General features: G+C 43.8%; 1 protein-coding gene across 1 annotated transcript; it reads right to left on the bottom strand.

Moving 5' to 3' along the window:
- Nucleotides 1–22400: 22400 nt before the first annotated feature.
- On the bottom strand, nt 22401–23604 carry LOC119462308 (uncharacterized). Its single transcript, XM_037723651.2, has one exon. It carries the CDS (start codon nt 23560–23562, stop codon nt 22402–22404), a length of 1161 nt encoding a protein of 386 aa, XP_037579579.1. The 5' UTR covers nt 23563–23604; the 3' UTR covers nt 22401.
- Nucleotides 23605–27557: the final 3953 nt, after the last annotated feature.

Raw genomic sequence — 27557 nt, 5'->3', positions numbered from 1 at the left:
TTATACAGTTGACAACAGGCGACGTCGCCGACGAGCGTAAGGGGGAACCAGGGGTGACTTGCGCAGATTCATTCATGACGAAGAAGGGCGCATCATCCAAGGTGAAGTCAGGCGGAACCAGCTGGAAACTCTGAGCATCAAAGGCAATCTTGCCGTTCATTATGGTTGATAACCAAGCAAGCCAGGAGACGAGTAGCGCCTGCGAAGTGAAAAGATAGTGGTTGAGAGCCATGCCAACGGTACTGCTCTCGTGCCCACTCAACGAGATTATTAACAAGATGTATGTCATAAAAAAGATATAAATTGTTAAAATCAAAACTGTGCGATAAAATTGAACAAAGCTTGTAAAGGCACGCTTGTATCTACTAAGAAAAAAATGTTCCGAAAGTTATGAGAAATATAAAATGTGTTTCCGTCTATTAGACACTATCTCCGAAATAATAAAAAAATTAATTAAACAGGTATTTCAATCAGCGAATGAAGAGGGTAATAAACGAATTAAGAGGATTAAGTAGGCCAAATGAATTGAATCAGCGAATTCAGAGGGTAATAAGCGAATTAAGAGGATTAGGTAGGTTAAGTGAATTAAGGGGGATGACTAAGAGAATTACCAGGATGAGTATAAGTGAATCAAGAGGGATGACTACTCGAATTAGGCGGATGAGTAAGTGAATTAGGAGGCATGAGTAAGTGAATTAAAGGGATGACTCAGCAAATTAAGAGGGATGACTAAGCAAAGCAGGGCATTAAGGGCATGTGTATTTCATGTGCGTGTTGAACGACGTGGCTGCATGATGAACGACGCATGACAGCATGACGTGGCAGCATGATGAACGACGTGGCTATTCCGCCTATGAGAGGGACTATGTGCCCAGATCGAACGCCTACGTTCCAGGACCCTATATATCCTCGTCACGTGGCTCGCCCTCACCTCCGTTGTCCCAAAACATGTCCCGGTCTTCTCGCTCACCCCGTCCTCGTTCCCCGTCTCCGTTCCGCCCTTACTTCATCGCCCCTGCGTCCTGCCTCCACTTCTTTCGACAACCATCCGGAAAACTAGACGCTGCAGTTTTTGGAGGAGAAAATGCTTGTTTGCGAACTCTCCCAATTCGTCCTGCTCGCCCGACTAAGTTACTCGCTGTTTTTGTGGAAGGTGTTTCTGTCGACGCTCTTATTGACACTGGCGCCGCCATCTCTGTTATTCATCGCGACCGTAAGCTTCCGTCTACGAAAAGGGCAAACTCCGTATGTTGGTCCGGTATTATGTGGCGCCAATGACAGTCCGATTTACCCTACCGGACAGTGTACTGCTCGTGTCCTCATCGACGGAATTCGGCATCACATACAGTTTACTGTGCTTTCGTCGTGCGTTCATCCGATCATCTTAGGCTGGGAGTTCTTGTCAGCTGCATCTGCTGTCATTTCGTGCGGACAACCACTTATACATATTACGGACACCTGAGCTCTCTGACGTTGCCAAATCCTCGCCGCACCACCTTGTCACAGCGGCAGATTTTGTTCTTCCACCCGGCCAAGCCCGTATTCTCACCATTAGATCTAGCGAGAATATCGATGGCGACGCAGTGGTTTCCCCTTCTCAGCGCTGCATTTTTCGGGGAATCGCCATCGCTTCTTGTCTAGTGCGTTTCATCACGCGGCTGCGCCAGTCTGACCGCCTACAACACGACATCAGAGACACTTCTGCTGCCGGAGGGGTCCACTGTTGCCATGCTTATTGACGCAGCACCAGTATGTGTCGTCACTGCTTCGCCTGTTTCCTCCTTCGCCGAGTGTACGCCCACGGACGGTTCACCCAGTGCTCTCAGGGCCACTGTGAGTTCAGATCTGAGCCCAACTCAGACTGATGCCTTGCTGACCATCTTAAGGAAACACCAATCTTGCTTTGACGTGTGTTCGGATGGCTTGGGTAAAACAACCGTGACCGCTCATCACATCGAAACCGACCGATTCCCGCGTCATTCGTCGCCGCCCTTACCGTGTATCGTCTGCTGAACGGAAAGTTATAGAAGACCAAGTCAACGACATGCTCGCACGGAACGTTATAAGGCCTTCAGCGAGCCCTTGGTCGTCTCCTGTTGTCCTAGTTAAAGAAAGGACGGTTCGGTACGCTTTTGCGTCGATTATAGGGCACTAAACAAAATTACCCGTAAGGATGTATATCCTATGCCCCATATTGACGATGCTTTGGATACCTTGTAAGGTGCCGAATACTTTCCGAGCCTTGACATGCGTTCTAGATATTGGCAGATCCCGATGCATGAGCCCGACAAAGAGAAGACGGCATTTGCGACACCTGATAGCCTTTTTGAATTCAACGTAATGCCTTTTGGTCTGTGCAATGCGCCAGCCACATTTGAACGAATGATCGATGCCGTACTACGCGGCCTCAAATCGAAAGCCTGCCTATGTTACCTGGACGACAGTGTGATCTTTTCACACCGACCTGACACTGTGATCTTTTCGTCCAGCTTCTCCCAGCACCTAGAACGTTTAGACGACGTTCTCACGTGTCTAGCCAAGGCCGGTGTCCAGCTCAATACTAAGAAGTGTCGATTTGCGAGCCGCAGCATCAAAGTATTAGGTCACGTGGTCAGCAAGCACTGCATTGAGCCAGATACCGACAAGGTTGCTGCTGTACAGCATTTCCCAACACCAACCACACCTAAATACCTTCGCAGCTTTCTCGGATTAGCGTCGTACTTCCGCCGCTTTGTCCGTGGCTTCGCGACTATCGCAGCTCCTCTTCATAAACTCCTGACCACGACCACACCCTTTACCTGGACGGATGAATGTGAAACCGCCTTTCAGACTGTGAAGCGATGCCTCACATCAGGACCAGTGCTTCGTCACTTTGATCCCACAGCCTCCACACTGACGCAAGTGGGCATGGAATAGGCGCTGTCCTGCTGCAGCGGAACCACGCGTCTGCAGAGCCAGTCGTGGCCTACGCGGGTCGTACTCTTTCTCCTGCTGAGCGAAACTATACTATCACCGAACAAGAATGCCTCGCCATATCGTATGGTCCATACAAAAGTTTCGCCCCTATTTATATGGCCGCCAATTCACAATTGTGACTGACCACCATGCTCTGCGTTGGTTGGCCACCCTGAAGAATTTGTCCGGAGGTCTCGGCCGTTGTGTTCTGCGTTTGCAGGAGTACGACTACACTGTCAGATATAGATCTGACAGGCAACATCAAGATGCTGACGCTTTATCTCGTTGCCCGCTGTCGCCAAATGCCCATGTCTCACCTTCCCTTCGTTCGGCACCGCCCAGCCAACCGACCACAACCATGGCCCCAGTACGGTTCGTGACTTCAGTTGACACTCTGTCCTCAGAAGACCTCGCCTCCCTCCAACTTGTAGATACGTACTGCCGCACAATTATCGACCGGCTCATTGGCTTATCCCGTCCTCTCAACAGCCGCTTAAGACGACAACTGACACGGTTTAAACTTCAGGATGGCTCATTATTGTGGCAAGTTTACCACCCTACCGGTCACCGCTGGGTCCCAGTTGTCCCTCGCTCACTTCGACTGCAAATTTTGCAAGCTTTTCATGACGACGCAACGGCTGGCCACTTAGGATTTCATAAAACCTACGACCGCATTAAGACTCGCTGTTTCTGGCCTGGCCTGTCTACTAGTGTTGCCAAGTACGTCAGTTCGTGTGCGTCATGCCAACATCGAAAACGTTCGACCTCTCTTCCCGCCGGCCCTTTACAACCATTGCCGTGCCGGTCCGTTCCCTTTGAATTCGTGGGCATCGACTTCTACGGACCCCTTCCGCTTACCCCCGCGGGTCACCGCTGGATTGTCACCGCTGTGGACCATCTCACTCGCTACGCTGAGACGGCAGCTCTCCTTCTGGTGCGGCCTCTGAGGTCGCCGAGTTTGTCCTGCAAGCCATTATCTTTCGCCACGGTGCGCCTCGTGTTCTTCTAAGTGACCGTGGCAAGACATTTCTTTCCCATGTTCTTGCTGAAGCCCTGCAAGCCTCAAACACCATCCATAAGACCACCTCTGCGTACCATCCCCAGGTCAATGGTCTTACCGAGCGTTTCCATCAAACTCTGTCCGACATGATCTCCATGTATGTGAAACCCGACCACACAAACTGGGACACTATACATCCTTTCGTCACGTTTGCATATAATACTGCCGTTCAACGCACAACAAACTACAGCCCCTTTTTCCTCGTGTACGGCCGCGCACCGTCTTTTGTTTTGGACACCACCTTCCTCTCTAAGCCTTCTGTTCCATTCACATCTCTACCAAAGGAGTTCGCCTCCCGCGTCGCCCACTGCCGCGAAATTGCGCGCGCCCACACCGCGACCATTCAGGATAAGAGGAAAGTCCGTTGTGATGCGACCCGCCATGTCATTTCGTTCCGCCCAGGCGACAAAGTGCTCCTGTGGACACCTGTTCGAGTGCCAGGGCTCTGTGAAAAATTTATTCACAGGTATCGCGGCCCATATACCGTGCTTGAAAGAACATCTGCCGTGAACTATCGCGTCGCTCCTGTTACCTCGGTTACTGACCGCCGTTGCCGCAGCACTGAAATTGTTCACGTCTCTCGCCTGAAGCCGTATCTTCGTCGTTCCGACTTTTCTGACTCGCTGCCTTACCGGCCGCTTTCGTGAGGGGGGGAAGTTAGTGTGAGCGCTATCTGTGCAGTTCGTCATCGTCTTCATGTGTATATACCCATCCTCATAATCATCATCATTTTGTCGGGTTGGTGTTCGTGGGCTGTCTCGCGCTGTGTGACAATACAAGAGCTCTGCCTTCGTCCCGGGCGTCGTCTCACAATATATATATATATATATATATATATATATATATATATATATATATATATATATATACCAATGGTCATCTTTATATTGCAAATGACATCTGTTGTCTATGATTTGAGTCACTCTGGGACCACAATACAGTGAAATTATTAAAGAGCTTCCTGGCAGGGTGTTTGCCGTGATGGATATATGAGAGTCCCATGACACCAGGCATCGGTTGATATAGAAAGTCCGGGAAACAAAGTAGGCTATGTAGAAATGTTACATGCATCAATATTAAATTATCCAAAAACTAACAAAGCGGAGTGGAAAATTTGCAAAAATGAATGCAACCTTCCGGTAATATTTTTTTCCCGACGGTAACAATTAACACCATCAGGCGAAATGGACACGTATTTAGTTACCCATTCTGTGTTTTCTGTTTGATACTACACAAATTGGTGAAGCCCACCTGTAATGATATTGCATTGAAATAAATATGAAAAGGTAAATAAAGGTTGAAGAAAAGACAACTTGCTGCTTGTACGAGCCGGTGCTACACCGTCAGCAAAATGCGCGTAACATTCTTTCAGGCGATTAAGGAGGTGAATAGCCCACAGTACACATTCTTTCACATTTTTAAAAAAATTTTACTATATCCACACTCTCGCACTAGCCTGCTCCAGTCAATGCATTGGTAGCCTGACATCTATAATGTATCCAACCGCAGGCGTGACGGAGATTATAAACGTCGAATGTGCAAAATCGATAATAAATTCTCGAATCGAAACCTACAAATTGAGAGTCGAGAAACTCGCTCTGCCATGAGCGAGCAGATAAGGGGGAGGTAAAAAGCATCCTGAACCAGCGAGGTAATCATGTTATGGTATGTAAGGGCACATATCTCGTACAATAATTTAAATGTAAAATATTTTGAATAACGGAAATTGGCCACTATAACTATCGTATAGACGCGTGTAAGGGCCGCACTTTTCTGTCGCGATTTTGACGGATCCTTCATGAGACCGAGCCATTTGACCTCATTTTTCTAATTACGGGAATGAAATCCGCCGTAAACCTCCGCCATCACCTCCTCTCGACGTCCAGTATAGACACGCGAAAGTACGCTGCGCGCGACAATTCGCGTTTGAGCCCGATCAGAATCAGCGCACGGAACGCGATTGCTTCTCGTTTGGATGTGTTTTTTTTTTAATATCGGCTGTCAAGTTGTGGGTGCGGTCCTTACACTGGTGCGATCATTGCACGGACTAACACGGTAAGAATCTTCCTTCGTGTAGTTGTCTTCTACTTCACTATCACTAATACTGCTTCGCATCAGCAGGCCAAACTGCACTCTTTGTTTTTTTAGTATTTTCAGTCCGAGCATAAGCGCTGCTACGCATGATTTCTAGACTTCTATTTATTCTGATTTCATGTGAATCCGGCTTGGTATCATTTCGGCTACCGAGAGAATTCTATATACAAGGCCTTTCAGCGAACAGTTTCCAAAATATTTAAAGGTGGCCTATGGCAGATGGCACAATTCTAATCCATGAGCTCGTCTACTCGAAAAGGCGGGCATTACTTGCACAGAAAATTGAAATGCATGATCGACAAATGAACAAAATTAACAAATTAAGCTTTTAGCTAATTACATTATGGCCCGTGTTGCAAATTACAAACTCTGGCCGTGGGGTTCGCAACCACTTGGCTGACACCAGTGTCGAGATATAATTTTCTAATTTTGCGGATAAGTACATTGGCGTGCCAGTAACGTTTTAAGCAAAACGCCGTTTTATGCATCGAAGCACAAAAGTATGAATAGAACAAATTATGCGGTTTTACGTGCCAAAACCATGATCTCATTCTGAGGGACGCCGTAGTGGAGGACTCTGGAATAATTTATACCACCTGGGGGTCTTTAACGTGCACCTAAATCTAAGTAAACGGATGTTCTAGCATTTCGCCCCCATCGAAATGCAGCCGCCATGGCCGTGATTTGATACCGTGACGTCATGCTTAGCAGTCCGAACGCCATAGCCACTAAGCAACCACGGCGGGTAAGCACAAAAATAACTGGAACGCCAGTGCACTTCTCCGCAATGATCGCCAATAAATATCTCTAAAGTGGTGCCATCCCGAGAATTAGTTCCTAGTGCATCAACCTTGAGAATTCCACGGCAATAATTTGTAAATTTCAACATGGGCCATAAGTTCATATGTTAAAAGCCTAATCGGTGAATTTTTTTTATTTAGTCGAATATGCATTTCAATTTTTGTGCAAGTAATGTCCACCTGTTAGAGTAGACCAGCTCAAGAACTAGAATTGTGCTGTCTGGCACAGGCAACCTTTAATTTTTTTTAAAGTGTTTGCAGAAACACCCCGTATTTATATCCCTTGCATGCTAGAGGCGATGTTTCCACCCCTAATGCATAAATGTTGTAAATAATTAGAAGAGCTTCTTGTCCTTTTTTTTGTCGCCAGTCATTTACATTGCCAACTGGAAAGAGAATCAATATTGAGACACATATCACTCGCGTGCTTTTCACACGCCGTTGATAGAAGACTCTGCCGAAGGGGTCGCTGAAGTTTGCAAGTTCTTGTCAGCGTCAAAAAAGCACGCAAAGTAATTTGAAGGGAGGTGAACCTACATCAACATATTCATTCTCTAGGTATAGGCTATCCATTTAGTTGGCTACCTGCTTCTCTTTAAAAAATATAATAAACTTTGTCCTGTGTATATATTTAAATATATTGTGTCTGTGCGTGGTGTTCTCAGCGGAAATAAAAAACAACAACAACAAATGTTGAAGTCAGGAAATACGGATGAGGTAGCCGCCCCTGGTGCTTCTAATGCGCTTGTCCTCCTATTAACGCGACAGCATTAAGTGCCCCGTGTAGTAGAAAATTCGGCGTCGGTGCCGGCGTCAGCGGCCGAAAAAATCATCCCCAACCACGCAGGCCCTCCGAATGTATTTAGGTTCATGTATATGCCACGCCTTATTATATGAATGTATTTAGGTTTATGAATACGTCACGCCTTCTTTTATGGCGTGCGGTGCATGCGGGTTATATTGCCACACCATTATACACTAATGTTGCTCATACTTTGTCTCACATTCTTGACAAAGATATTCCTCGGAATTTTGAGCATGACAATCCACAAACAAATGTCATGAAACAAAACACCCACAGCGCATGCCTTTTATGTTAAATCTTCTTCATTAAAAGTGCGAAACAAATAGGGAAACCTGAAAATGATGCAATTTCTTTGGCGCGCTTGTGCACGATCTCCGGGATCGGCCCACGCAAGAGGCCGCGTTTCCTCCATGAAGTAACCGAGACGCCGGTTATGATGACAAAGAATAAGCCTTTATTCTCCGCTGAGCAACTAATATATATAGGGCCGGTGTGACGTCACCCGCCGCAACAGATAACCGCTTACTCGGTGACACAATGGGAGACCAACAGCACACGGCATTATCACTGCTCGCCGGCTGGCGTTATCACGTTACCACACACCAGAAAGCTCGCCTACGTGCATAGCGTTCGTTGCCAGTGTTTGCCAGTAACCATTACGGTTGCATATGCTGCAGTCGTCGGGAACCGTGAGAAGCAGTCAGGGATCTTTGAATGCTATCGCATTCCACTCTTAAAAGCGACGCTTAAGCGTCCTCCCATTTTTTGTCAGGATTTGCCAAAATAACTCGAAACTATAAATTAAAAGCCGTGCACGTCCACGCCAACAATGGGGCCGTAAGCTTTTAGCCACAACAAAAGTGAAAATGTATAGGCAACGCAAGCGATTCCTCAAATTATGTGGGTAACAGAACTCCGGTAGTGACACTTTAGGAGCGGAGTATGGGGGGGGGGGGGGGGGTTGTAGGTTACGGGTGGGGGGGCTCAGCCCCCGGGATAACTCCGGAGGGGGCTCCAGCCCCAGAGACCCCCCTCCCCCCCCCCCCCCTAGTCGGCGCCTATGCATGCATCAATATTAAATTATCGAAAAACTAACAAAGCATAGCGGAAAATGTGCAAACATCATGCCAGACTTCCAGTGATATCTTTTTCCCGAAGGCACCAATTAACACCACCGGCCGAAATCGACCCGTATTTAGTTACGCTTTCTCTGTTTTCTGTTTTATAGGACGAAAGTTGGTGAAGCCCACCTGTAATGATATTGCATTGAAATAAATATGAAAGGAAAATAACGGTTGAAGAAAAGACAACTTGCTGCTTGTAGGAGCCGGCACTGCACCTTCAGCGAAATGCGCGTAACTTTCTTTCCGCGATCAACTTTCCCCACAGTGCACTTTCTTTCGCAATTTTTCATTTTTACTAAATCGACATTCGAGCATTAGCCTGCTCCAGTCACTGTATTGGTAGACTGAAAGGTATGATGTATCCTACCGCAGGCGTCACGGAGATTATAAACGTCGAATGTGCAATCCTAATAATACCCAATCTCGAATCGAAACATACAGATGGAGAGTCAAGAAACTCGCTGTCATGGGGGAGATAAAACGCACCTTGAACCATCTAGGTAATGAAGTTATGATATGTAAGGAGACATATCTCATACAATAGTTTGAATGTAAATATTTAGAGTAACGGAAATTGAAGAGAGCCGAGAACACTGAAAATCTGCGCCGTGAGATCCCTGGTCGCCTTAATTGATTTCGCTAAGACAAGAACTGGCAGCGCGTCTCCCCTTTACAGCGTCCGTTTCCACGAACATGCAGTACAGCCTAAATATAGCGACTTCGCAGATGCGCGCAACAACGAGCGCATTGCCTTCAGCCGCATATAAGCAGCTGTACTTTTAAAATGAGGGAAGACTGCTTTTACAACAATGTTTTCAACAAGCATTTTATTGCAGGCTAGCCGGTCGTCCAGAGCATGGCAACAGTGGAATGGCTAGACTCGGGAGGCAGAGTAATTCACTTCTTGGCATCAAAGCTGATGCCTCCGTTTCCTCCGGTACCTCCGCCGAGGCCGCCAGCGAGAGCTTCATTCGGAGCCATGACGATCAAAGCTGAAGCCCAGAAAAAAACAGTTTGTGGCTTATTAAGAGCATTTTTGTAACGATCATCTCTCTTTATTAATAAGTATAACTTCTGGCATAGGATGAGATGCTGCATTTACGATTCTACAGGCACAGATTTAAAGAAGTATTCTTTTCTCAGATGAAGCAATACGAGGTATATAAGCCTAGCTAATTCTGCAGTACTATATCAAAAAAAAAGAAAGAGCCGCTGCACCATGCTCGAGTCTGTTTCCATATCATCATGCTCCCTGCAAAGGCATATTTTTGACGTTGACTGCTTGGCCACAGCCTCTCTGAGAAACGGCAAATAATTACTTGGCAAACACCCGAATGAGTGTTTGCCGAGAAATTAAATCCTCCAGAAAACACCCAAAACCACCCTAATGAGTGTTTGCCGCCACAATGGTTTCAGCGAGACGCGGTAGGTGCAAAGAGCGCTAGGCAAACTCAGCATATAATTCATAATATTCTCTTAGTTCACATTTTATTAGATTTATTTTACACCTTTCGTATTTTGCGGCATGTGAAATAAATTCAAACACAAAGCCAGAACGGATGTAGCAGGATAAAGTGTTCTAAGATAATATCAGTTAAGTCTGTTGTTGTAATACCGGTTTACCAAGTATAGAACTCATCAACTTTGTTTTAACACGTGCTGTTTAGTATCACCACCAATCCAAAAATCAAACTCAGCTTCAGGAATAATTTACTAAACTTTGCCACAAATGCGAGCTATATATTTCTACGTGTAGCTTGTTATACAGTTTAATTCCAATGGTGGTGGTTAACTTTTAGGTAATGCATTAATTCGAATTGAGGGCGATATTTTTGGCATTCGTAATATATTTGCAAAGGCTTATCAGCAATCAAGGCTCAATAACGCTGCGCTAAACTTAATCGCAACAGATGTATCATCGGTGTAAAAGTGCTTGCCATATTTCATTAGGAAAATATAGTAATAGCATCAATTTGATTGTAGATTATATTTGACAGGCTTCAGAATAACCTTCATTGGGATGCGTTGGATTTTTGATAAGTGTGAATTGTTTTGATATTAGAACTTTGCAAACTTTCCCTTTGCCTCCGCAAACGCCCCAGGACCGCATTTGATTCGCCTGGAATGAATGATTGGAGGGTAGCTTCTTATTGCTTGCATAGCCCTCTAGTTTCATAAAGAAGTAGGCCAATTTCATTAGTTGTCGTTATCTAAATGACGTCAGTGCATCATATGAGAACGAAAAATGGTCAACTACTTCTTTCTTTTACCGCCATATAACTGTTTTATGAGCAGCAAGTGGTGTTACATTTTACGCTTCCGCGATCTACATATTATCGTAGGTTAGATTTTTCTTACAATTTAGTGAAAGAATGAGCAATATATTGAATTCATTAGGGTTCATCATTAGGAATTAATCTTTACCAATGACGATTGCGGCGACCACCAGAAGGTCCATTCCAAAAAGACGGTTCATGTTGCTTTGCGCTGTAGAAAAATAACATTGCGCCAGGATATGAGTTCAACATGCAGACTGTATTGTTTACCACTTTGTAAGCTATTACGCTATTCGTTGACAGCACTTTCGTATTTGCATCATTGGAGTGGAGTAAAACCTGAGAATATGTTTTGTACTCATATTTTTTCTGGCGGCAGGATCAAGCCCCTAGGTGTGACACACAACTTCCCAAGTTAGAAAGCTGAAAATGATGTTCCACAACCACCCATGCAACATTCAGTTTCACCCTCTTTATTCAGTAAAATTAAAAATATAGCCTACATTAGCATTTGCATTTTCCATTCATGCTACTCACTTCTGCTTTAATTGTGTGTTTAAAATATTATTCCGTATTGTTCTTTAATAACTCTATTTTTCCCACCGTTTTCTTTAGCTTAAAAGAACAGCGCATCCGATTAGGGTGTGCCTTAACCGGTGTATCACAATGCACATGATTTTTTTTCGAAATTCGACCAAGTCTATAAAATTTTGGTCCTGAATCAGACGTGCACAAGATTGTCTTTTCAGGGCATTTTCTTTTAGTAAATAATCACAGCGTTATATGCCTTCGAGTATAATTCTTGTCAATGCATTTATTTTGAATAGAAGCGTCGAAATGGAACATACCTTTATATATGGTTTAATTTAGGTAAAACACCTGTCGCTTATGAAGGTTTATATGTGAACTTGAAAGTTCTATAGGTTGTATTCAAATATACCATATCACATTTTGTTTCTGTTGGAGAACGTTTTTTAAATAAGCCGGCATACATAGGACGTCCATTGTCAATAAAGCTTCAGTGCCACAAAAGGACGCGATTAAATATTGCACACAAATTTATACCTGCGAAAAAGCGCTATACTCACCAGTGGGTCTGTCGAAGGCAGCGTCTGAAACGTCGCTAGGTCTAGACGCAGGAATACACTTCAAAAGACTCACGCCTCCCTTATATACTGCAAAAAATATTTGGGGTGCTTGGTTTTAGTGGCTTTGGCGAATAAAATAACTCAGAATACTAAAGCTGCATTTCTGCCCGATCTTTCCATGACGTATATTTGCCATTTCCTTGACAGCATCAGTCGCATTGACAACATCCGTCGGTTGATAAAGAAGTTAATGAAATAATAAAATGAAGGGCATAAAGAAATGTTCCGTGCATCTATAGTAAATTATGAAAAACTAACACTGTGGAACGGAAAAGTTCGGTTATTGCTCTTAACGTCCGGCAAGTTTTGCTTTTACTTGAGTAGAGAGCATAAGCACATATTATTCACCAAAGGGCGCACGCCTGCCTGGTGTTTTTTTATTCTGTCAAGCGACATTGAGTGCATAGCAGCTTTATGAGCATTGCCCACAATAATCACAATGACGTTGTTCCTTAATACTGATCGCAAAAAGCTTACTTCATAGATACGTAAAATAAATGTGTGTAATTCAATGTACGAAAATGATTCCTCTTCATAACAAGTTTTAAATGTTGTCAGTGGAAGTACATCAGTGAGGCTTATATTATTGTTAGTGCAATTAGGAAAGTGTGGTAATAGAATTGACAACTTTAAAGGAGACAGTTCGTCCCAACCCTCTAGATTCTGAGAAGAATAGTCATAATTAAGCCGTTATTTTCTTGTTTTTCGCCTGAGATATGCTCAAAAAAGTTTCGCGATAATACTTATTTTGTTTCATAGTTATACGTTTTGAGGTTACGTTACACAATTTTCCTAGCTATAGTAGCTTAAGTTAATGTCTTTAAATCTTCGTGCATGCGTCATCTAAGCGATTTTCTTGAGCTCTGAATAATTTTGTTTGGAAGGTGATTTGAATTTTGACATTTGTCTTTTTTTGCGCAATGTACATGTAAATGGTTTTGCTCTGTTAAGAATAATATTCCTGCCATGTCCCTTTTTTGACTACCTTCATATGAAATATCAAGCCACTGACCACTAAAGAACACCCGTTTTCTTTTTTCAAATGTGTAAGCGTTTTGTTCAGTGACGTCAGTCACCACAGTGACAATATGACAAATAATGAACATTTCTGTCAAAATTAAATATAAAAATGAGTGGATGGGTCTCGTATGAAAAAACTCAACCGGTAGTTAAAAAGAGGAACTAAATTAGATTTTTTTATTGCTTAAATGCTTAGATAAAACTGAATAGAGTCTGAATAGAGTCATCCGTGTAGTTTCTTGTTTAGCCGTACTTTAAGCAAACGTGATATAAGGCAGAATCTCGTACCAATTTTTGTGTTCTATATTCACGTACATGGAGAGCATGTCTTCGAGTGTTTTTTTTTTTCAGGCGCTCTGTTAGTCCGTTTGTTTGTGGATGGTAGGCTGTTGTCTTAAGATTAGTCGTGCAACTGAGCATCAGGAGGTGACATAAAAGCGCGGCTGTGAATGCGTGCCTTGGACTGTTATGACAATGGTTGGTGCGCTATGTCTCAGCACAACGCCCGCTTTACTTCTCCTTCCTCTTATTTCCACGCGCCCGCCGTCCGAGCCCCCCTTTTTCTTCATGAGATACAGTACCATTTATGTATATATCTATTTACATACATATATGCTATACATATATATACATATATATACGCTGACCATTAATTCTGCAAATGACACCTGCTGTCTATGATATCAGTAACTGGGAGGAAAATAAAGTGAAATACTAAAGAGTTTCCTGGCAGAGTGTTTTCCGTGACGGACATATGTGAGTCCCATTACGCCAGGAATCGGTTGGCATAGAAAGTCTGGGAAACAAAGTAATGTAAGGCTATGAAGACAGACTAGGCGGAGCATGGCTAATAGTGTCATTCATTAACCTCTGAGTTGTACAGAAGAGCTGCGCTAGAGAGGCCATCAAGCAAAAAATGAAGTTTATCGCTCTTGTTTGTAAGTGCATACTAAAACAGCCGCATCACGAACACAAATACACAGGCAGTTCTGAGTCCTGGCGCCGTAGTAATAACATTATATCTATATATTTATAGTATTCGTGAAATGGAAATATGCATATTATTATGCATTTCATCAAACAACGGATTTTTCCTTTTAAATGGTTACCATCACAATGACCAGTACCAACTTTCTTAGCATGCAATCTCGTTTTTTTTTTTACTTTGCCAGTCTACGGTTAATGATTTTCGCGTTTAATACTTTTCAGCCCCGAATATGACCTGAATAGAATCCTCGAAAAGAATGAACCCTTGAGTGGAAAAGTGCGATATTAAATTCGCAGTTTGCCGTTTTTGTGAATGAAACAGATACGTTTTTTGTGAAAGGTAAGCTCCATCGTTTACGAAAGATGAGGCAATGCTATACAGAAGTTTGATACAGCAAAAGAGCAATGCAAGAAGAAGAACAAAACTTTATATGCACAGAAGACTTCGCTACCCCTTTTTTGTGCAAATAAAGTTTTGTTCTTCTTCTTCTTGCAATTCGTGTGGTCGCACCCCTATTCCAAGGCACCGCTGGCCCACACCATCATTTCTGCCTTCCGGACCAGCGTGAGCTGGTACCCGAGGGCACAATGCCTCCCACCTATCTCTCGTGTTATTCTGCTCTTGCTCTTCTGTGTGAGCCGTGCATTCCCCTGTGATATGATAGAGCGTCGGTGTGCTCCCACACCACGGTCTTTGTAGGCGTTTGGGTAGTGTATATGCAATCTGTGGAGGTTTGTACATGTATTCGTTCGTGGCCTACATAACGCCGCAGTGTCCACGGCTGAAAGGTTCTTGTGCGGTGCTGGGTAGCGTCTTCACAATCCCTGCCGTATTGTAAGATTGATTTATAACTGGGATCGATGGGGGTCGCGTCTTCTACGATGTTGCCATCGGCAGCTCGGTAATTAGCGAAACCTCGAGCCACCTCATCTGCATGGCGGTTCCCAGTAACACCCTCGTGTCCCGGGGCCCAGGTTATTGTTTGAGTATACCTGACGTTGCGGTCTCTGCTGATTTCGGTAAGTATCCGGGGTGCCTTCGCGCCGACCTTTCCCTTTGATAGTTCCTACATGCGGCCTGAGAATCTGCGATTATTGTGAGTGGAGCGTTGCGCTCCATGCCTTCCCTTAGAGCTAAGGCAATGGCTATCTCTTCTGCTTCTAAAATGGTTGCTCGGGGAACCGAAGCACAAGCAGTGATTTTACCTTTTCGATTCACGACAACTGACACAATATTCTTTGCGTTGACCCGATACGGTGAAGCATCTGTGAATCTTGCAGTGTCCATGTACTTAGTTGTTTTGTCTATGTTTTCACCTCTAGCCCTTCTTCTTCTAGCGTGTAATGTCGGATCCATGTTTTCCAGTGTTGGTGAAACCCCATACAAATTTCTGCTCTGGCAGGGTAGCTCTTTAGTGCTTTGGTATGCTTGTATGCATTCTCTAAGGCCGACTCTACGAAGAAGAGCTCTGCCGGCTGGCGTTTGCGCCAATTGACTCCTCTGTGCTATGAGTTGGGCCTCAGCCAGCTCATCAAATGTATTGTGGAGGCCGAGGGCTAGAAGCTACTCATTTTATGTGTTGCGTGGCAGCCGCAGGGCCGTCTTATACGCCATCGTTATTATTTGATCAGCCTTTTTTCCTCCCTATTAATGGCATGATAAGGAATGGAGTATATTAGTCTGCTGATGACCAGGCTTTTCACCAGTCTGAGGGTGTCTTGTTCCCCCATCCCTTTCCGATTATGGGTCACGCGGGGTATCATCCGGTTAATCTGTTGCGTCGTTTTTCTGATTGTATTTAAAGTGTGGAGACATCTGTCATCCGATTGTAGCCACATCCCCAACACTCTAACTACTGACCTCTCCGGAATTGTTTTTCCTTCCAGCCTGATGTCGAGTTTGAGTCTCAGGACAGTTCTTTGTTTGTTTTTTTATTTGTGAGACCAATGAGTACTGATTTCTCCGCCGAGCACTGGAGTCCTCTTTGTTTGGTATATTTTTCTATTGTCTCGGCTGCCCGTTGGAGCTTCTCCTCCTTTTCGCCCAAGCTGCCCTTGCTTATCCATATTGTTATATCATCCGCGTATAGAGCATGACGGATGTCGGAAATTTCTTGAAGATTTTTGAGTAGTCTAATCATGGCTATGTTGAAGAGTGTAGGTGAGAATACTGCACTCTGTGGCGTTCCTTTGTTAGGAGGATGGATGACTTTAGATTCATCATCCCCTACTTTGATGAGTGCTTCTTCTCTGGTTCAGGAAATTTGGGATGTACTGGTACGTTCTTTGACAGCAGTTGGCCTCTGCTAGTCCATCCAGTATGCCTTTCTGACTTGCGTTGTCAAAGGCTCCTTTTATATCAGCAACCATGACAATGTTTTCTCCTTTCTTGGGGACGCTGGTTAACAATTTCTCTTTTAAACGTAGGAGAATGTCCTGTACTGAAACCAAACATGGTGTCAGGCATTAGGTTGTTTTCTTCAAGATGACGTTGGAGTCGAGTGTTTACCAATCTCTCGAACAGCTTTCCTAGACATGATTTAAGAGAGATGGGCCTAAGGTTTTCTAAAGTCAATTTCTTCCCTTGTTTTGGGATCATGAATGTAAACATTGCCATTCTTTTTGAGGATCCCACCGTCAAGTGGCCACCAGCCTTTACCCTTCTCCTTGTCCATCAACACTGACAGGAACCCACCTGCGAACAATATCTGAATGTGGGACAGTGGGTCATCCTGAAACATTGCCGACTGTTCTATTTGACACTATTTTTCTAGGTAGTAGCTCTTCATGAAATTACTCCACTTGCTTTACCCTGGCATGGAAAGAGATCGCTTTACAGTAACGCCACCATAATTGTGATCAAGAGAAATGTTCAAAATATAGTAAAGAATAATAGAATTCTCATACGTTCTTCATGCGAAAGCCGTGGCGAAGGCTACGCTCTGAAAGGTTTGTTCAGTTTCGCCTTGTGATGGTGAACTACGTACTGTGTGATTGGCATCATTATCCTTGCGGAATGCATCTCTGCATTGATCGTTTTTTTATCTGAAAAGTGGTACAGCGCTCTTCGAGTGCGTTTTCGTACTTATTCTATAAAAAAATACTGCCGGGATAATCTCACACATCCCGTCATATAGAAGGCCAAAATTAATTAAAAAGGACAATTAGGTTTTAAAAAACTCAATGCAGCCTGTGGTTGACGTTCCGACCTCGCCGTTTCTTATTATCTCGGCAAGATTTCTTGTCGGGTTTACTGCGTGCTTACGCGTTTTTTTTTCGGTGGAATACATTAGAAATGCATATAAGCGCCCTAGATTTATGATTTGTGAGATGAGTTCTAGCCTGTAAATGTTTGCGCTTTCAAGTTTTTAACATTGATACAGCTGGCTTCGAAGAATATATTCAATGTCTGCTAACTGTCTATTTGGGCAAAACTAGAAATCGCGAAGTTCATTGCTAAGGAAAAAATAGATAAATTCAATATATACTTTCTTCATGGTCATTAGGTTTCATGTTTTATGTAAGCATTTAGGCAAGAAAAAATGTAGTTTACTTCCCCCCTATAACTTCTGATTGAGTTCATTCATACGAGACCCATCCACTCATTTTAAATATAATTTTGACAAATATGTTCATTAATTATGTCATATTGTCACTGCGGCAACTGCCATCACTGTACAACGCGCTTACACATTTGAGAAAAGAAAGCGGATGGCATCTAGCCATCAGTTGTTTGATATTTCATATGAAGGTTGCCAAAAAAGGGAGATGGCAGGAATATTATTTTGAACAAAGCAACAAACACCATTAACACGTATATTGCGCAACAACAATTACCAATCGGAAAAGTCAAATCACCTTCCAAACGAAATTCATCAGAGCTCAAGCAAATCTTTTAGACAAAGCTAGCACAACGTTTTAAAGAAATTAACTGAAGCTACTAGAGCTAGGAAAATTGTGTTACCTAACCTCAAGGCGTATAACTATGAAACAAAAATAAGTGATATCGCGAAACCTTTTTGCAAAACAATATATTGGGCGAAAAACACGAAATTAACTATTGGACTATTCATTTCCGAACCCAACGCGTTGGGAGAAATTGTGTCCTTTAACGTTGGTAATTCTATACCGCATTTTCCTAATTGCACTAACAATAATATAAATCTAACTAATGTACTTCCACTGACAACATTTAAAATGCGTTATGAGGAGGAATCATTCTTGTATAAAGAATTACAGATATTAATTTTACGTATTTACGAAGTAAGCTTTTATGTATATTTTCATTTTTTTGCTATCAGTATTGAAGATCAACGTCATTGTGATTATTGTGAGCTATGTTCATGCAAGCTTCAATGCACTCAATTTCACTAGACAGAATAAAAATACAAGGGAGGCGTGCGCCCTTTTGTGAATATTTTGCGCTTGTGCTCGCCACTAAAGTAAAAGCAAAACTTGCCGGACGTTAGGAGCAATCACCGAACTGTTAGTTTTTCATATATTCACTGTAGATGCATGGAATATTTCATAATTGCCCTTCATTTTATTATTTCATGTACTTCTTTATCAACCGACGGATGTCAATTTCGACTGATGCTGTGAAGGAAATGGCAAATATACGTCAAGGAAAGATCCGGCAGAGATGCAGCTTTAGTATTCTGAGTTATTTTATTCGCCACAGCCACTAAAACCAAGCACCCCAAATATTTTTTGCAGTATATAAGGGAGGCGTGAGCATGTTGAAGTATATTCCTGCGTCTAGGCCTAGCGACGTTTCAGACGCTGCCTTCGACAGACCCACTGGTGAGTATAGCGCTTTTTCGCAGGTATAAATTTGTGTTCAATATTTAATCGCGTCCTTTTGTGGCACTGAAGCTTTATTGACAGTGGACGTCCTATGTATGTCGGCTTATTTAAAAAACGTTCTCCAACAGAAACAAAATTAGATATGGTATATTTGAATACAACCTATAGAACTTTCAAGTTCACATATAAACCTTCATAAGCGAAAGGTGTTTTACCTAAATTAAACCACATATAAAGGTGTGTTTCATTTCGACGCTTCTATTCAAAATAAATGCATTGACAAGAATTATACTCGAAGGCATATGACGCTGTGATTATTTATTAAAATAGGGTGCCCTGAAAAGACAATCTTGTGCATGTCTGATTCAAGAACAAAAGTTTATAGACTTGGTCGAATTTCGAAAAAATCATGTGTACTGTGAAACACCGGTTAAGGGACACCCTAATCGGATGCGCTGTTATTTTAAGATAAACAAAACGGTGGGAAAAACAGAGCTATTAAAGAACACCACAGAATAATATTTTAAACACACAGTTAAAGCAGAAGTTAGCATCATGAATGTAAAATACACATACTAATGTAGGCTACATTTTTAATTTTACTGAATAACGAGGGTGAAACTGAATGTTGCATGGGCGCTTGTGGAACATCACTTTCAGCTTTAACTTGCGAAGTTGTGTGTCACTGGCAGGGGCTTGATCCCGCCGTCAAAAAAAATATAAATACAACCACATTCTCGCGTTTTTTTTCACTCCAATGATACAAATACGAAAGCGTTGTCAGCGATAGAGTAAGAGGTTTAGAAAATGGTAGGCAATACAGTCTGCATGTTGAACTCATATGGTGACGCAATGTATTTTTCTGCAGCGCAAAGCAACATGAACCGTCTGTTTGGAATGGACCTTCTGGTGGTTGCCGCAATCGTAATTGGTAAAGATAACCTGTTGAATTCCATAAATTGCTCATTCTTTCACTACATTGTGAATCGAAATTGTGCAGCAGGAACATCTTCCTATGATAATGTGTAGATCGAGGAAGCGTAAAATTATTTTGTAGAACCAGCTGCTGCTCAACATTGAGCAAGTAAAAGAAAAAAAGTTGTCTACAATTTTCCTTTCTGATACCATGCCCTGACGTCATTTCGATAATGTCAAAGAAATAAATTGCCCTACTTTTTTAATAAACTTGAGGACTTTACAAATAATAAGCTACCCTCCAATCGTTCATGCCAGTCGAATCAAATGCGTTGCTGTGGTGTTTGCAGAGGCAAAGGCAAAGTTTGCCTAGTTATAATATCAAAACAATTCCCACTTATCAAAAACCCAACGCATCCTAATGAACCTTATTGCGAAGTCAGTCAAAAATATTCTACAATCAAGTTCTTGCTCTTACTATATTTTCCTCATGAAGTATTGCAAGCACTTTTCTAATGACGCATCCGGTGCGATTGTATTTAGCGCAGCGTTATTGATCATTGATTGCTGATAAGCCTTTGCAAATATATTACGTATTGTGGGCGTTTATTACGCACGTCTTCTTCATCTGTATATTATCATCATCATTCTACGTTGCTCGATCCTCATCTTCAGTTATGTGTGATCATCATCATCGGGGGTGTGCCTTTGCTGGTTCGCTCCGAGCACTCGGGCCGAATAAACGTCGTGCCAACAGAGACGTCTTAAGTGGTGGAGGTAGCTCCTTCAATCGTCAGTCCTCTGCCCGCTCAGTCTACCTCCTGGAGCTACGTTCAGGCCGCCGCTTGCGCCAACTGTCCGCTAGCATTTCTCAGCACGCACCACCCTCCACTTCTACCGCTACCGTTTCGACACCACCAGCCAGCCCTTACATCTTAAGCAGCCACCAGCGTGACCCCCATCTATTCGCTGGTCTTCGTGCGGAAGATGTGGAGGACTGGCTGCATGATTACGAGCGAGTAAGTTCCGCCAATCATTGGGACGACCCCCACAAGCTCCGCCATGTCTCCTTCTACCTGACGGGTGTGGCGAAGACATGGTTCTTCAACCACGAGATAGACTTTACTGACAGGGTTGCCTTCAAGCAGCAGCTCCGCCAAGTATTTGGTACACCGGCTGTTCGTTCTACCATCGCAAAGAAAACCCTCGATACTCGCCAATAGCAGCCAGGCGAGTCTTACACATCGTATATCGAGCATGTTCTTGCGCTTTGCCGCCGTGTGAGTTCATCTATGTGAGAGTCAGACAAAGTGCGCCACGTTCTGAAAGGCATTAGATCAGTCGCCTTCAATGCCCTTGCCATCAAGAACCTCGCTACAATCACTGACATCGTCACAACGTGTCAGCGCCTGGACGAACTTGAGTCTGTTCGCCTTCAGCCGGACGTTGGCGACTATTCTTCTACGGCGGACCCACATCTGCGTGTCATGATACGAGCTATGATACGTGAAGAATTACAATCTATGGGCTTGTCGTCACCGTCGGGGTGCCCCAGTGCGCCTTCTAGCGCAGCCTTGCTTGACATCATCAGGGATGAACTGGCGTCCTTGACCTGCTCCACGCACGTGCAACCCTCCGTCTCTAGTCCCCTGCGAACGTACGCGGAAGTTGCTGCCACGCCTCCAGGCAACGTCAACTCCACGGTGCCGCTGCGCACGTACGCGTCGGTTGCTGCCGCGCCTCCAGTAAACACTTCGTCGATGCCGCCCGAGCTTTCATCGGCCCATTTGACTGCACTGACTCCCGGATCACCTAGCCCCCTGTACTATCCGCCATGGCGTCCGTCACGTCCCACTTGCTATTACTGCGGCTATCGCGGCCATATTTCACGTTTCTGCCGCAAGCGCCAGCAGGACGAGCGTCGGGGATACGACATCTCCGAACGCAACTTTTCCGGTGGAGTCTCTTCCCAACGCCGGCGTTTCTCTTCACCTCCGCTCCGCTCTACTTCTCCGCCCGCATCGACTGCAGACCGAAGTACTTACCGTTCAGCCAGACGCCGCTCCCCTTCGTCGTTCCACCGCTCCACGTCACCACTACGGCCCGTCTCCCTCAACTCTAACATTCATCCGGGAAACTAAGCGATGCAGTTTTAGGGGCGAAGCTCCTTAGGGTGTGGGTCTGTCCCTCCTCTGTAGTAGTAGTAGTAGTAGTAGTAGTAGTAGGTAGCCACGTCTACTTTTATGAGAAAAAAAAAATTGCGAAAATTGTGTCCGTAGCGGAATCGAACCAGGGACCCCTCGCTTCTGAACGCGTGGCGCTAACCACTACGCCACGAAGCACTTTTTTTTTTCTTTAATGCATGGAAAATAAAGTGGAAGGTATATTACTGTGCGGACATAGCTACACACTTAAAACTCGGGCAAACACACACATGCGTCCAACAAGTGCATCCAGTCAGGCGGAGGTTCCTGCACGGCGTACACACTTCTTATATAAGCTGCACTTTCTTGAAAGAATGATCTTGTAGATCGCGGGCTTTCGGCATGGCGATCACACATTCTAGCTCTCCATAGGCTATACAAACCCAGTACTACGAACATGTCATAGGGAGGACCGCCACTAATCTTAAACGGTAGGAATCTAATTGCGTATGGAGTGATGTCAATGTCCTTTTTAAGCGTCCGTTGGAGAACGTCCCAGAAAAATATAGCATCTGTACAGTCTATAAAACAGTGATCTATAGTTTCAGCACGTGGACACAGTCGACAGTTCGTGGACCATGGCACGAAGCAGCCCCTCGCCTTCAACCAGGTTTTAACAGGAAGTGTTTCCGTATGCAGTATAAAGAAAAATGTTTTAGCTCCAGGAGGTATACACATTTTACGGACCCGCCTAAGTACATCCTGATAAGGCTGATTTAAATAAGGTGCACGATACAAAGGATCTGGGAAAATCGAATACACCAGTGCAGCAGAAATTTCTTTTCGACTCGCAGTGAAAATGTACTCCAGGCTGAATCTAACTTTCAAGAAAAGGAATGAATCCACAACCTCCTTGAGAAAGCCCCAAGGAGCCTGTGTGACATCTTTGGCATCTGATGACACTACTATATCAGGAAGATAATGATCTAATCGGAGCTGTAACATTTCACGCAAAAAGGGATGATCACTGTCTCGAAAGAAAAACAGACGAGAAACAATTTGCCTGACGAAGAGATGGACTAATCCTAAACCACCTCGTTCAAGAGGGACGAACAGATTATCGCGCCGCATGGATTCGCAACTCGAGCTCCAACTAAATGTTGCAAATACGCGATGCAGTGCCTGAATACGAAGTCTTGAGCAGTGCAGTACTTGCAGCACATACATGAGACGGGAAACTAAAAACACGTTGCACACTTCAGCACGACTGAACATTGACAAATTCCGTCCTCGCCATGAATTCACTTTACTTTGTATTTTCCCTACTTCCCCCGACCAATGACTGTTGCTATTTCTATACTGTGAGAGAGGTACACCTAAATAGCACAGATCATTTTTCCATTGAATGCCTGCGTAATGTGATGGCATTGTGGCCCATAGTCCAAACCAAAAACCTGAACTTTTTTCAAAGTTAATGCTGGCACCAGAAGCCGCACAAAATTCTTCTGTAATTGCGAGAGCAGTCTTTACACTCTTTTTATCAGTACAAAAGAAGGCCACGTCGTCTGCATATGCAAGAACCCGAATCTCACTCGACGGCAGTTTAAACCCTTGGAAATTTTCTTCTTTCAGGATGCTCATACAAAGTGGCTCCAAATACAGGCAAAAGAGAAGCGGTGACAAAGGGCATCCTTGTCTTACTGATGATAAAAGCCTAATCGGATCGGAGAGAGAACCATTCACTATCAACCTCGTTGAGCCATTAGCATAACATATTTTGACACCTTTAAGGAGCTGGGATCCGATATTTATATGCTCCAGTACACCAAACAGGAACGAGTGATTCACCCTATCGAATGCCTTAGCCAGATCTAGCTGTACCATTGCTACCTGTCCAATCCCCTCGGCTACACACTCAAGCACAGATCTCGCAACATGAATGTTGGTCTGAATGGACCGACCTCTGATGCCACAGGTTTGATGATCACCTACCACAGATCTTATCACGACTTGTAAACGGTTAGCTAATACTTTTGCAAAAATTTTATAATCCACATTGCATAAGGAAATAGGCCGGTATCCGTCCACTTTTTGCAATTTAGTTTCATCATTGCTTTTGGCTATGAGTACAGTGGGCATACATTGTGGCAGGTAGGTAACCTACCTCCAAGGCTTCACGGTACACCTGAAGTAATAATGGGGACAAGAGGGAACGAAAACACTGATAAAATTTGGCAGTAAGGCCATCCGGGCCAGGCGTCTTGCCTTTCGCTAATGAATCTATGCATGCAGTTATCTCATTAATATCAATGTCATCGTTTGTATAATCATAATCGTCCTGATTTAACTGAGGCAGCAGGGATACAAATTTGGTGGCAGACACACATGTATCCAATGGCTTATGGCTTCGAAATAATTTTTGGTAATGTTCAAAAAACGCTTGAGTTATGAGGGTCGGCTCATTAACAACTATTCCACCATAGTCTATTTCTAGGATTTGTTTAGACAGCGCATGTCGGCGCTCATCACCTAGGGACCTACTGCATGGCTGTTCTTCTAGAAAACGCTGCGCTCGCGCACGCACTAGTGCACCTCTGTATTTTTCTGCGTACAAAACCTGTAACTGCGCCTTGGTGTTATGAATATCGAAGCATACATGTACACACACGAAGCACACGAAGCACACATGTACAGACGCATGTACACACACATGTACACATGTACAGACGCATGTACACACACATGTAGCACACGAAGCACACATGTACAGACGCACCACGATGGCAATAAATACCCAACATTAACGAAAGACTGCGCGTTTCTAACGCGTTTGTGCTAGCGCGTTACGGCCCGTGTAAGAAGCTGGTGTAAGACGATGTGGCCTCTCCGCCTTACCCCCGTATTCATAAACGCTGATGGCGTCGGCAAACGCGGTGCACGTTCCGGCATGTGTAAACGGCTGCGTAAGACGCTGTGGCCTCTTCCCCTTAGAGTACTGCACGTTTCTAACGCGTTTGTGCTAGCGTCCCCTTAAGCGGGAGATGGTGCAATTATAATGAACGGCGCTGTTATAAAATAGGAATGACGTCACATATGGCGCGTGTCATTGATGGAAGTCAATCGTTCGATTTAGTGCGGCGAGACTGGGCGAATTACACGGAAGATTCACGGTTTACCGATGATTCCCTCCGGAGCTTCGCCCACTCATCATCATTCACCCCGTGGATATGCGGTGTTTTTTTTTTTTTTGGAGGACAAACTGCATACGACACCAGGACTTCCGTCGTGCCAACAGAGACGTCTTAGTACGTCAAAAATATCGCGTTAATCTCTAATAAATGTATTACCTAAAAGTTAACCACAACTATTCGACTACACTGTAACAAGCTTCCTTGTGGCATACTTTAGAATATTCTTCCTCAAGTTGTGTTTGATTCTTGCATTGGTTGTGATACCAAACATGTGTTAGAACAATGTTGAGGACTTCTATATTTGGTAAAACGGTATCACAACAGAAGATTTAACTGATATTAGCTTACAACACTTAATCTAGCGGCATCCACCTTTGCTTTGTGTTTGAATTTATTGCACAGGCCGAAAAATATGAATTTTGTAAGATAAACGCAAGAAAATGTGAAATATGAGAAACGTGAATTATATTGTGAATTTGCCTAGCGCTCTTGTTGTTGGCGATGACCTAGCAGGGAATTTGCACCTACCGCCTCTCGGAAAAACCTTTGTGGCGGGGCACACTATGAGCAGGACAAACACCGACAGGGGTGCGTGCCCAATATATATTTGCCGTTTCTCAGAGAGGCTTTGGCTAAGCAGTGAACGTAAAAAAATATGCCGCTGCAGGGAGCCTGAGGATATGGAAACAGACTCGAACATGGCGCAGCGGCGCTTTTTTTTATATGATACTATATCTAGCTCGGCAAAAATATTTTGTATTGCTTCTTCTGAGAAAGAATATTTATTTAAATCTGTGCCTGTAGAATCGTAAATGCAGCTTCTCATCCTATGCCAGAAGTTGTACGTATTATTAAAGAGAGATGATCGTTACAAAAATGCCATTATTAAGCCCCAAACTGATTTTTTCTGCGCTTCAGCTTTGATCGTCATGGCTCCGAATGAAGCTCTCGCTGGCGGCCTCGGCGGAGGTACCGGAGGAAACGGAGGCATCAGCTTTGATGCCAAGAAGTGAATTACTCTGCCTCCCGAGTCTAGCCATTCCACTGTTGCCATGCTCTGGACGACCGGCTAGCCTGCAATAAAATGCCTGTTGAAAACATTGTTGTATAAGCAGTCTTCCCTCATTTAAAAAAATAAGTACAGCTACTTATATGCGGCTGAAGGCAATGCGCTCGTTGTTGCGCGCAATCTGCGAGGTCGCTATAATTAGGCTGTACTGCATGTTTGTGGAAACGGACGTTGTGAAGGGGAAACGCGCTGCCAGTTCTTCTCTTAGCGAAATCAATTAAAGCGACTAGGGATCTCACGGCGCAGATTTTCAGTGTTCTTGGCTCTCTTCAATTTCCGTTATTCAAAATATTTACATTCAAATTATTATATGAGATATGTCTCCTTACATATCATAACTTCATTACCTAGATGGTTCAAGGTGCGTTTTATCTCCTCCTTGGCAGCGTGTTTCTCGACTCTCAATATGTATCTTTCGATTCGAGAATTTAATATCAAGATTGCACATTCGACGCTTCTAATCACCGTGACGCCTGCGGTTGGATACATCATACCTGTCAGTTTACCAATAAAGTGGCTGGAGCAGGCTAACGCTCGAGTGTGGATTTAGTACAAATACAAAAATACATACCGCCGCACTATGTGCTATTCGCCTGCATTGATCGCCTGAAAGAAAGTTAAGCGCAATTTACTGAAGGTGTAGTGCCGGCTCCTACCATCGGAAATTTGTCTTTTCTTCAACCCTTATTTGCCTTTTTATGTTTATTTCAACGCAAAAGCATTACATGTGGACTTCAACTTTTGTGATATAAAATAGAAAACAGAGAAAGGGTAACCAAGTCACTATCCAGTTCGCCCGGTGCTGTTAATTGTTGCCTTCGGGAAAAAGATATTGCTGGAAGTCTGGAATTATTTTTGCACATTTTCTGCTCGGCTTTGTTAGCTTTTTGATAATTTAATATTGATGCATGTAACATCTTTTCATCGCCTTACTTTGTTTCCAGGACTTTCTATGTCAATCAATTCTGGGCTTAATGGGACTCTCATATATCCGTTACAGAAAACACCTTGCCAGGAAGCTGTTTACTTATTGCACCTGATGTTGCTCCCACAGTCACTGAAAGCATAGACAGCAGGTGCCATTTGCAAAATAAAGGTGAACATGAGTATATATATATATATATATATATATATATATATATTTGTATTTCAACGGCTTCACC

Source organism: Dermacentor silvarum, chromosome 8, assembly GCF_013339745.2.
Source record: "Dermacentor silvarum isolate Dsil-2018 chromosome 8, BIME_Dsil_1.4, whole genome shotgun sequence".
NCBI classification, from domain to species: Eukaryota; Metazoa; Arthropoda; class Arachnida; order Ixodida; family Ixodidae; genus Dermacentor; species Dermacentor silvarum.
The sequence above is the reverse complement of the archived record's forward strand: the minus strand, read 5'-3'. Positions and strand labels throughout refer to the sequence as shown.

Bases quoted from the DNA above. Each gene is read 5' to 3' on its own strand.
- LOC119462308 (XM_037723651.2), bottom strand. From the start codon at position 23,562: ATGCCATCACATTACGCAGGCATTCAATGGAAAAATGATCTGTGCTAT.